General features: G+C 42.7%; 1 protein-coding gene across 1 annotated transcript; it reads right to left on the bottom strand.

Annotated features, from left to right (window-relative positions):
* Positions 1 to 215: 215 nt before the first annotated feature.
* Positions 216 to 6,195, bottom strand: LOC104078262 (keratin, type I cytoskeletal 14-like). Its single transcript, XM_009579825.1, has 10 exons — positions 5,988 to 6,195; positions 5,503 to 5,894; positions 4,809 to 4,891; positions 4,076 to 4,232; positions 3,521 to 3,682; positions 3,069 to 3,194; positions 2,619 to 2,845; positions 1,741 to 2,042; positions 1,130 to 1,237; positions 216 to 241 (listed from the first exon to the last, which is right to left on the bottom strand). The coding sequence occupies exons 1-10, from the start codon at positions 6,193 to 6,195 to the stop codon at positions 216 to 218; spliced, it is 1,791 nt and encodes a 596-aa protein (XP_009578120.1).
* Positions 6,196 to 12,524: the final 6,329 nt, after the last annotated feature.

Below are 12,524 nucleotides of genomic sequence, written 5' to 3'. Positions count from 1 at the left end.
GGTAACAGTGATTAGGCACAGAAATTCAGATGGAAGAAGCAGGTAGGCCATCCAGAGAGTTCTGATGAGCCCCTGGAGTGAACAGTGTTGAGTAACTTGAACAAGCGTTTGCTCTTGCTCTTCGCAGAGGCATGATTGGACATGCTAGGTATAGTCTTGCTTGGTCCAAAGACCCACTGGTAAGGTCCTGCAGTGGAAGATGCTGGTTTTGCCAATCAGTCCTCAGACTTTCTAAAACTCCCTGTTGAAAGATGAAGGGAAGCAAGAATTTCTTTGAAGAAGTGTTACCTCATTCAGCATTTTTAATCTTTTTGTTACTTCATAATTATAGACTGTGCAGTTCTCAGTGGACTAGATTTTTTTCCCAGCATTCTGGAAAGGTTAGAACAGTGTCAGACTTAATACTTGTACAAGCATGTGTGTTTGCAGCTTTATCATATTAAATACATGGACTTGCTTCTAGTCTCAACTGCGTAAGCGTAAATCACTCTTTAAATTTAGAGTGACTGTAGCAGTATAAATCGAATACAGATGAACACTGTATTTATGTGTGTATGGGTATATATAACAAATTTTTTAAAGTAGGATGGCACATAATATATTTTAATCTTGCCTACCAAGCATTAGCACACGTAGGACTTTTGCAAGTCAGATAGGATGCTCGATCAAAGGAGTAAATTTTTATGGAGGAGTTTACAATGCCTATTAATTTTTAAAAACCAGATCTCATCGACACCAAATCTTACAAAAAAATCTTACTCATTACACAAAAGCCTTCTGAATTCACTGCCTTTGTTTTCAGCATCAAGAGAGTCTGTGTAGTATTCTTACTTTCTATATTGATGGCTTCAGGCCTTTTGGTCTGTAGCCAGTACTTTCATGACCAACTGTCAGTCTGTGATGGAAAACAGCATGTTTGTGAGACAGACTACATCTTTAACTAAGATTAATATCCCTGTTACTTCCTTGATGAGAAAGAATAAATGGAAGCCTCAAAGCAGGGTTGTTTTCCATCTTTTTTTTTAAAAATCAGAAATGGAAGAGAACCCTTCTAAAAATTATAACTTCCTGTTCATTTTCAACATTTTCAGGCATTTGTTTGAGATGCTATCAGGACCTGGAGCCTTACCCAATCTCATTGTTTTTATGGCTTTGGACACTTCCTCCATTGTTGCTCCTCTCTCCAATGTTTTATTCCCTTCCAGACAGAGCTTCATGTTTTCAGCACCTCCTGGAATCACAGAAATCAGACATGGAAAAGACCTTTTGGTCTCTCCCCATCTTTTGCTGCTTTAGGATTCTGCAGCTAATACCCCTTCTATTTTAAAAGTCTTGAGCGTTCCAACTATTTTACCCTTCTTTAACCATTTTGCCCCCTTAATACCAGTTACATTTCTAACATTTGGCTTCATTCCAAAACTACTGACTTCTCTGGTTCCCTGCATACTTTGGACTGGGCATTATTTTTCCTTTTCCCCCCTTCATTTCCTCTTTCTATACGTCCTCTGATACAACTCCTCAGAGTTGTATCCTCTTCATTCGAGTCACTTGTGAAAATACTACCATGCTGAAATGTTACTGTATAAGAACAAATGTCAGAGTGGACTTAAAACACGCTTGGGAAAGAAATAGCAAAAATATCTCCAGATTTCCAAGTAAGGAAGAAAGTTGTCATATCCTTTCCTGCTATTCAGAGAAAAAAGTTAATAGAAGGATGTACTCTTTTATTCCAATTTTTACCTTGGCTTTCACAAGAGTTGCCAGACTGGGACTGGGAAGATGAAGAGTGGGAGAGGCAGGATTTGCCCCCTCCTCCTCCACCACAGCCACCTCCTCCACCTGAAGTTTTACCTCCGCTCCCTCCTCCTCCACCTCCAGAAGAGGAAGTTCTTCCATAGGATTCTCCAATTCTTCCTCCACTGCTTCCTCCACCTGAGGACCAGCTACTTCCTCCTCCACTACTTCCTCTTCCAGAAGACCAGCTAGTTCCTCCATGACCTCCTCCTCCTAAAGATCCACCACCAGCTCCTCCCTGTGAGATGCTGTAAGGAGGAAAGGGCATCTATGTATAAGATTTATAGCAACATGACCAGTGTCTGGCATCCTATCGGCTGTATCAAGGCCACTTTCTGACTCCCTCTGAGCTCCTCGTATGACTGAAAAAGTACTATTGTGTGAAACATGTTCTAGAGAACTGGTTTTAAACTATCCTAACTAAGGACAAATTAACTGATCTGCACAGAAGAAGAAAAAGAAAGATAATGGATGGCTTTAGAAGTCTCTCAAAACATGTACCCTGAGTATTTATAAAAGACAGTTATTTTCTTGCTTACCTTTCATTTTCAAATAAAACTGTACTTCCTGATTGTACTTAGGAGAAGAAATGGCAAATTATAGTTCTAAATACTTTTGTAATTGTTTTTGTCCAGTTCATAATAAATATAGAATAATACAGCTTTGTACACTGCCAGCTAAGATTTAGATTCCGTATGAATTCTTGTGATTGTAGTAAATACGTTGATGATGAATCAGTTGCACTAGTTCCTAATATAAGTATTGCTGCTTTCATCTTCACCTGTTTGCAAAGATGGCATGTTAATGAATCTGAATGTACATACCTAATATCATGCTGCCCTCCCTCAAGCAGTGTCCGGTACTGAGCAATCTCCTGTTCCAGGCGGGTCTTGATGCCCAGGAGCATCTTGTACTCTTCATTCTGACTCTCCATCTCACAGCGGATGCTGGCCAGCTCCTCCTCCAAGGGGCCGATCATACCCTGGATCTGCTGCAGCTGCATGTTGTAGCGACGTTCTGTGTCTTCCAAGTTGGATTGCAAAGACTGTACCTGAGAATGAAAGAAAAAATACAGTGTTTACGGGAATGTGGCACATTATGGGAATGTGGCAGGATTAGATCATTCTTATGCCTGAAATGAGAAAAATCTTATGAGGTGTCAGATGCGCCAAGCATCTTCATTAAATGGAGTGCTAGCTATAGCTGATCTCCTGTCATTCCAGCAACTCATGTGTTCTTCGCATATCAGAGGATCAGAAACAATCGTTACTTACCATGCTGATTTGCGACTGCAGCTCAATCTCCAGGCTCTGATAGTCACGCCTCAGCACAGAGATCTGTTGGTTGCTTGATTCCACTTCCTGGCCACTTGAGTGGACTTGTTGACTCACTTCCTCCATCTGAAAAATTAATATAGAGAATTGGAGTTTTTGAGTTTTACTTACAATGTCAACATGGTAGTTTATCATGGAAGCATCTGGCAACACAACAAGTTGAAGCAGGGCCGCTTGTAATATGGGGGCTGTTTAAACTTGCTTCTGTGGCTCCGCCAGTGCAATTCAAGCCCACTTGTGATTTCCTTTCTTTTAATCAAGTGATTCTACCTTTAGATCCTAAAAGCAATGGATGTTGTCGTTCAAAGTGTCATTCATCTACAGGAAGTTCTTACTGAAAGTTGGTATTGTTTTGCTTTTCTAATGTGAACATTCAAATTGTAACCATTTACCTTGCTTTCATACCACCTTTCAACCTCTTCACGGTTTTTCTGAATAATATTTTCATATTCTTGTCTCATATCATTCAGTTTTTTCAGCAGATCCTCTCCTGGAGCAGCATTCACCTCCACATTCACATCACCACTGGACTGTGTTTGCAGCAATTTCATTTCCTGCAGAGAAAACCCAGGCCCAAGGCAAATAAACAAAAATGGTGAAATTACTTTGCGAAAGAGTTTTGAAGTCAGTTAACTTGCTCTGATGTCGTAAACCATCCCGGATCCTTTCAACAACATATATATGTATGTTTGTTTGTTTTTCTTGTGACAATTATTTGGCCTTGACTTCCCAGTCATTGCTTGTTGAGGGGGATGTGCTAGGAGATGCCCTGGAACAGCCTGGGCCTGGCAGTCTCAGGAGGCCCCTGGCCGAGCTGCCACACATTAGGAGAGCAGGGAAGACTATTCAGTGCAGAGGATGTTACCTCCGAAACCTGCCCACATTTCCGATATTGTAAGTGTTCTTGTTTTCCTCTGCAGTTCGCATTTCAAGGAGCTGGCTCTTACCTCCTCATGGTTCTTCTTGAGGTCAATCATCTCCTCCTTTAGAGACTCAAATTGCATTTCCAGGTCAGACCTGCTCAGAGTCAGATTATCCAACAAGGGTCGCAAGCTGTTAATGTCAGCCTCCACATTCTGCCGGAGACCATATTCCGTCTCGTACCTGTGTCAAGCACAGTACAGAAAGGTCGCCCTGGTTTTGGGTTCTCAGTCCTTCTCCTACTGACTTTATTCATTAAAAAGTTCACATATTCCAGTATCTCAGTGTCTGCTTTTGTGTCTATACTTTGTAGCATATAGCATCTCTCAACCAGCAGAATTATCAAATCAGCAGCCACTACTTAAAGGTTAATATTGATATTAATATTAAACGTTAGTATTAAAATGTATTCTGTGGTCTTTTTCATTGTCTCTTCTTACTATAGACTTTGTGCAGGGTTCATCTATCTGTTTCATCTGACTTTCAGTGAGAGAAAATCACAATTTTTCTTTCCTTAAAAATAAAGCTTTTTTTAAGCTTTGACTCCACAGTCATGGGGAGTATTCCCATTGAAGATCATTATAGCAATAATGAAGTATTTTGAAGTCTTACAAATTATTTCAGTTGTGCTGCCATGGAACCAGAAGGAACTCTAGTCTCTGTGGACTTATATTTGTTTATGGAATGAATTTATGAAACTAAGTTGAGGAAAGTAGGAGAAAGGAAGCCAGTGCCTGGAAAAGAGGAATACATATTTACTTTATCCTGAAGTCTTCTGCAGTCATCCTTGTGTTATCCAGGTCCAAAAGTACCCTGTTGGTTTCCACAGCCGCAGTCACAAGCTAGAAGAGAAGACGATATGCTGAGGAAAATTTTCCCTGTGAATCTCTCAGGTTTGCACAAGGGACAGAAATATGAATGCAATCTTCTTGTTATAATTCCCAGGTATCTGAGGGGAACAGCATTTCCTACATACAGAGGTCTGGAAAGGTCATCTAGAGTGCAAAACGAAGAGGTAGCTGTGTGAATATAGCATCAGAACGGCAAAGACTGTTTTGTGAGTGCGAGATTCCTGTCAGGAGGCTTGGTATCACCACCATGGCTCTGTCTCACCTTCCATGCCCCAGGCCAAGGCCTCTACTCAAATGTCAGACACTGCACATTCCAGAGATTAATTGTTACCATTTTTTCTATGCTCTAAAATCCACTACAGGCATTCTGAGAGTCTGCAGTCACTGCCAATGAATGGTCCGTGGGTGTGCTATAGGGGATGTGCATCGTTTCTCCACCTCTAGTTGGAGATAGTTGGATGCATGCACAGAAGGCAGAATTTCAAGGGCAAGAGGCACTTTCAGAGGGACACTTAGTGAGCTTAGAAGTATCCATGCCTCAAAGATTTTACTCAATCACAAAAAGGCTGTCAATGCTTAAACTTCTCTGTAGAACATCCTACCTGATTTTGAAGGTCTTCAATTTTTCCGTAATAGTGGCTGTAGTCCTTTGTACCAGTAGGACCTTGCTTCTGGTACCACTCCCTGATTAACTGTTCAAGCTGAGCATTTTCCATTTCCAAATTTCTGACCGTATCCAGGTAAGAAGCCAGGCGTTCATTAAGACTCTGCATGGTCAGCTTTTCGTCGTTGGAGAGAATTCCGACATCGCCTCCACGAAAGCCACCAATGCCAAAGCTGCCACCAGCACCACCTCCACCAAAGCTTCCTCCATAACCACCACCAACCCCACTCCCATGTGATCCAAAGCCTACTCCCATGCTGCCACAGCCCATTCCCCCTCCATAACCACCACCACTCATTCCCCCTCCATAATAACCACCACTCATTCCCCCTCCATAACCACCACCACTCATTCCCCCTCCATAATAACCACCACTCATTCCTCCTCCATAACTACTGCGCCTGATCTTTCCATAACCACCACTACTAGCTCCCCCACCATAGCTGCTCCTGGAACTTCCTCCGCCACAACTGCTGCCAGACATCCTGCCACCACCACTTGTCCTAGAAGTGATTCTTCTTGAGGAGGCAGAGGAATACCTACTGCCCCCTCCACCACCACCACTGCTAGCACTGCCACCACTGCTCCCTCGCAGGCAGCTTTTAGAGGTCTGCTTGGAGCCACAGCTCATAGTGGCAGCAGCGAATGACTCGGGTTAAAACTCAAGGCTGGTCTTACAGTTGTTCTGGAATCATAGCTCCAAATTCCACCCTGTCTGGTCTGCATTTATACCTGAGATAGTGGGTGTCACCGTCAAAGGGAGTACCTTCTTTCCATGTGCATTTGCAAGCCGTAGTTTTTATGCCAAGGGTAATTTGCCAAAGGGAGATGTTTGACAGTGTCAGGAAGCTTAACCCATACTCAAAATGTTCATGACCGTTTGTTTATTAATACAAAACATGTAATTTCTATTGGGTGGCTCTGAATTAGGTAGATCTTTTCTGTGATCTAGTCCACTGACTTACAGTCATCTGAATTAAACTCATCCCACTCACCTCATCCTGTTCACATCTCTTTCAGCACAACAATAAACTGTCATAATATGGGGCAGTAATGAATATTGCTATTTCTCTTTTAATGTAGTCATTCCTCATGCTCTTTCTTTTCAGATATTTGTCAATCCCAGCTGATTTTTTTATACTTAAGTGATATTTTAATAGGTTATCTTATGCTGTATGCTCCTTATTTTTAGTCCTTTGTTGCTTTATGCCTTTTGAAAACATATCGCAGGAGGTATTTTGTAGGTACTCTGACATCTTTGCAATTTCTCATAAAAACTTAGTGAACATTGGCAAATATTGTATGTGTCGGCAATTTATTCCAAACATACATCTACAATTATGTTTTATAAGTAACAATTTAATTATGAAAAATTGTATGACAACAACTGGAAAATAGCTCTGTGTAAGACTGTAAGGAAAGGAAGTGTGACAGGTTGTTGCAGGGAATAACTCTTCATGTGCTCGGGCCAAATGCAGTTACAGTATGTTTGAGAGACCTGGGAAAGCATCCTGGCTCTGGGCTAGTCTCTCTGGACATGTCTGTGAATATGAGAGGTAATGTTCTCACTCCTGAAGGGATTTCAAAATTTCAGTCAGGATGTTTTTCTTCCGCAGTGCAAATACAAACATACTTACTCAGAGGAGAAAGGTTAAGTTCCTGGTTTGGGGATTAAGTCAATAAGCTATACATCAAAATAGCATTTTCCCTTCAGTTTTGTTCTCCATTCATGGACACAGCATGACCAAAAGTAGGAAATATTTGCTATCATGCATCTTCTTCTTTTGAGATTGTACCTTTTTCAAACACATAGCAGTGGATAGCTCAGCTGAGCATCCGTCTTCTGAGCTGTCACAGCAACCTGAGCCTCAAACATTTGAAATTTCTTTCCTGACTGCCTCTCATGTCTGTCCTCCTTCCCAGGCACATGATCTTTGGCAAAATGCAGTCTGTTAGCTGTCGTTCTTTGTAGATTGAACTAGTTGTGTGATATCCAACTTCCTGTATTGATTTGCTGTATTATTCTTTTCTCACTCAGCCTTTATGATGTTGGTTGTTGCTAATTTACAGGGTTGTTTGTTATGGCTTATAGCAAGTGTTTGTGGAAACATCTTTTTATAAATGCCCCTCCCAGCACACCTTCGCCCACACACTAAGACACACCTGAAGTTTCATCTTCTGCTAGACTTCATTTCTGAAATGTCTGAGGAAGCAAGGCCTTCTCAGGCTTGTAGAAATTTAAATTGTACACTACAAAACTTAGTGGAGTCAAAGTCATAATTTTAGCTTGTTCCAGTGAGAAATCCTTTTCTCTTGAAGTGCACGAAATTCTTTTCTATACTAACAGCTACTTTGGCTCATGAAACCATTGGGTTACGTTCTGTTTAACTGTTGGTTTCCAGTTGCTGACACCCGTGTTATCAGGACATGGATAGGTTTCTATTTGTTCTGTATAATTCTGCAGAAGGGTAAGGGGTTTTTTTTTGTCTGGAGAGATGTTTATTACATCTTTTGTATGAGTCATTCCTTTCAGGTGGACTAAGCTTCATGTCTTCCATTCACAAAAAGAACATGTTTGGATAGTTTGAATACCAGTGAGGATGCTTGTGTGCAACATACTTCACAGCTTCATGTTTAATACATGAAAGGAAGATTTAATGCCACTTTTTCCCTAGAATTCGTGCAGGCAACATACCTCAAGAATGAAGATTAGCTCCTTAAAAATGAAGAAGCCTGATGGATTCAGTGTATCTGGAAATGCCTGGCCAGGATCAGGGATAGAAGTTACGGAACAAATGGTTCCCAAAAAGAATGTTTTATTTCAAAGTTTGCTGTAAGATGGAAGCTGTTTTATGAAATGGTAGTTTTCTCTGCAGTTATGTCTCATAGGATTGTCCAAGCATCTGCAAGCATACTGAGCTAACTAGATGATCTTAGATAATGTTTCCAGGAAAATCTAGAGATAAGTGCTGCAGAAGATAACCTGGTGGGTTGGGAAAACCTTAATAGAAGAGAGATTTCAATAAACTCTGCAGGAACTGCAAGGAATCCCAGTAGTACCTGTGAAATGGGACAGTGAAAAGTTATGAAATCTTGGGCTGGTGCTCCACAAACACATCAAGGCACATCCACCCTAGGTTGGTGCGCCCTTTGCTATCACACCCTGCGGTGCAGTGAGTACAGCACAAGGAGCCGTGAGGGCTTCCTCTGGCATTGCCCAGGCTCAAAACTGCCTGGCATCACTCCGTGATGTGGTGCTCATAACCAGCTGAGCATCTGAATTCACTTTCCTCTGCTTGCCCGCCTCAGTGGGCTTACCAATGCTGGAAACAGGCACAGACATATCTTCTGACCACACTGAGGACCGTTCTCAGTCATGGGCAGATGAAGAAAGCTGAGAAAACTTCAGTTGCTGCAATAAGCAGGGGCTGAGAGGCAGCTATGGCTGTGCTTAGGGAGAGGCTGAACAGTGTGACAAGGCAGGAGTCTTCATTTATCACCAGTGAATGTCTCTTACAGACTCTGTATTGTGCATCCTCAGCCCTGCCGGCTCACGGGTATTCAGGTAGAGTCTCAGGTGTGTTGGTTATGAGTATTAAAGAGCTCTTTTGGATTCTTTTCTGCTTGAGACCTCTGAAAGGCTGTTCCAGAGAAGCTGCCTCTGTGCCTCTCACACTGGTATAAAAAAAAAGTGTGAATTGAACTGCAAGGTGAGATTTAAAACACGGGACTTGTTTTGAAACAGATTTTTTTTTTTTTTTTGCACTGGGCATGGAGAGAATGGAGAGAATATACCCTCAAAGCTGAGAGTTTAATGGCATTCAGGAAAACCTGCCCTTGCATGACTGACATGCTTCAGGTCACAGCCAAGATAGGAGGAGAAGGAGGAAGATGCCTTGGGGGTGGATGACACCATACTTGTTTACAGTGAGGCCTCTTCCCTTTTCCTGTGATGAAACTGTTTCGAGCTCCTGCCCAGAAGAGCATGGTGGACTATTTAAGCCTGAAAGGCTCACCCAGTGTGGGCATGAATTCACCCAGTGCACTTAAATGGCAGAATTATCATGTGCTCCGCAGTAACACAGACGCGCGTTGGCTGAAAGCAGAGGCTGGGAGTGAATGAAGTCTTTTTCCTTTGGGGGGTGTGTGGCAGCAGTAAGGGGTGAGGCTGAAACGGCCTCCTTGGTGGGCTGGGGTGATGGCACGGTGATGGGTGTGTGGGCCGAGCACACACAAGCTCCTATCAGCTCCCTGTCCTGAGCTCTGCATAGACAGCCTCCTTTGGACTGATGTGTTTGGGAGAAACTGCTGAGGCTGCAGAGCACATTTGTGGGGGTACAACTGGACTGTTACCCACCCTTTTCGGTGCTTTAGTGGTCATGAATCCTCTTCCATCCTTCCTACCTCTGGTCAGTTCTTGTCAGGAAAACTCAATTTGCTTATGTTGCTACACAGAGAAAAACTGTGGAAGATCTATCTGGGGAATATGACTCATTCTCATAATTACACATTATAAACTAACTTCCATTATATAATCATCAAGCAATTTTATTAACACCAGATAATCCTATAGAACAATATTTCTCCATAGTAAAGAAGAAACCCAGTGCCTGAAGTATGACTGTGCTGGAGGGACAACATTGTTCTCGTTCTGAGGACATATGCTGCTCTTCCTTCCATTGAGGTTCAGCTGCCTAACGCTTAGCATGAAACTGTTCTCCTCTCCATTAAAATTTAAATGACGAGGGTTTTTTTCTTATCCTGATAAAAAGCTAGATGTTTGATTCAGATTAGTTGAAACATATTAGGGCTCAATCATGTTTATTATTTTAATACTGCATTAGCTGAGAGTTCTAAATAAAAAGCAATACCCATCTAATGATTCCCAATTGTTTACTCTGTGATGAGGGCACAATGTGCTTTGGAATCCTTTTTTTCCCACTAATTCAGCTGTTGGTGCGGGGCAGCAGTTCCATCCAGAAATAGTTGGGGTTGAAAGTGTTGTCAATACCAACTATTTCCAGTGAAAATTTTCATTTTCTCTAAATGCATTTTTGTAATTAGAAATAGTTGTGTCAAAAAACTGTGTCCCATTCTTCTCCTAGCAGTGGGACACTCAACCAGTGGACTTTGGTGTGTTCCCACAGCAGTTTGTACAATTGTCATGAACCCCTGGTGCCCAGTGGGAGCATCTTCAAACGTATTTAGCATTACTTAGTGGAACAGTACACAGGATGTGTTGTTCATTCTGCTTCTTTCTTCCTATGTATATTTATGGCCACATGTAATAAAATAAAGCAGTGCATTTCTAGAGCTCAAGGAAATTCTGTGTAAACCATCTGCATATGATCATTTCCTGTGAGCCAAAACATACTTAGGATTTTTTTAAGTGAAGGTTTTTAAAATATCTGTTTTGAAGTGAGAGAGTAAGTCCCCACCTCTCCTGCTCTCTTCTGCAAGACAGGGTGTACGTCTTTGCATCTGCCCACATGCCAAGATGTGTGGTCACAGGGAACATCCCTGGAACGTATCCTCCTTGTTGCATCTGATGGTCCTACCACAGCACATTCACCCACCTGTCAGTTAAAACTGGACTGCAGCACTGGGAGGTGATCTGCTGCCCTCCATGCAAGGGTAGTCAGTAGCATCCAATTCAGCAAACATTTCACCTTTAGGAGAAAAAAAATAATTCTTGCATGCATTATACTTGATCTGTTACTCACTCGTTATTGCAGAGACTAGTACTGATGAAACATTAAAGGGCACCTTCAAAAGATCCACCACCCAATGGAACGATGGTGATTACGATAGGAACAGTAATTAGGTGAGTCAGAGCTGTAAGAGACTTCTACAGTACAAACCCTTTGGTCGGGAACTTTGTCGTTTTGGGTCTAAACAGCCCCTTGCACAGCTGACTCTTTGGGGTCTCAGCTAATGCTGCTTTACTGGCAAGACCTTCATCAGCAAAGGGTCGTTGTAACAGTTACAACCCCTTCAGAGAGCCTGGGTTTCACTGTGCTCCTGCCTAACGACCTGATGCAAAATACTCCAGTGCCGTTCAAAAAACATAAACAGGTATTGACAAATTGGTGCAGTTTCAGCCTGGCGTCCGTTCTGTGCACTTACACACAGGAGAACGCAGCTGGGGTCTTCGAAGAGGCAGGGAGGATACCTGTGTCGTCTCCTGCCATAGTCACACACAGAGAATCAGGTCATGTCAACCTCACTACAAATGTGACCATTAAATACAGGTGAGTGAGCTGGAGCAAGATGTCAGGGCTGATAGCTCGTTCCGTGTTTTCAGTCCGCAGGATCTCCCCAGCACATACCGCAGACACTACTTCATCTGTTTAGCTGCGTATTTCTGTTAGAAGAAAATTAGCCAAGCAGTCAGAGCTGGGTTTGCCGCACGCCTCTCCCCCGGGCACCCTTCGGCAGCCTCGGTGAGAGCCGAGTGCCCTCTAGAGAGCAGGCTGCAGGCTGTGGCGCAGGGCCGGTGGTGTCTGTGTCCTCCTGCATCTCCAAATATCCCGTGTAGTGAAACACAAAGTGTGTCTGAATCGCTCAGCACCGCGGGCGCAGGGATCGGCACCAGCAGGAGGGAATGCTCCCCCACCCCACCCCAGTGCAGTAACTGCAAATCTGTGTTAAGAGGACTGTCCACTGCAGGTGGCCCTGGACAGTACTGAAGTTACTGTATATTATGTATCATTACATTTTTATATAATATTATTATTTTAATTACATATTATTGTACTTTTGTTGTACAGTCTAACAGCAACTTCCATTTAGCCACTGATAGTATTAGCCAAACTTATCTGCATCTTCTGGCCTCTTAGTAAAATGTAAGTCCCACTTTAAGCAGAGTAGCTGGTCTCGGTCCCATGTACTGCAATAACGCACTGTTTACCCTCCTTGGGTAGGCAGAACAAGGACAGGAGAGGACTGTGCCAGACCGGG

The sequence above is a fragment of the Fulmarus glacialis genome, unplaced genomic scaffold (assembly GCF_000690835.1).
Source record: "Fulmarus glacialis isolate BGI_N327 unplaced genomic scaffold, ASM69083v1 scaffold23036, whole genome shotgun sequence".
In the NCBI taxonomy this organism is placed as follows: domain Eukaryota; kingdom Metazoa; phylum Chordata; class Aves; order Procellariiformes; family Procellariidae; genus Fulmarus; species Fulmarus glacialis.
This window is presented reverse-complemented; position numbering and strand designations above follow the sequence as displayed.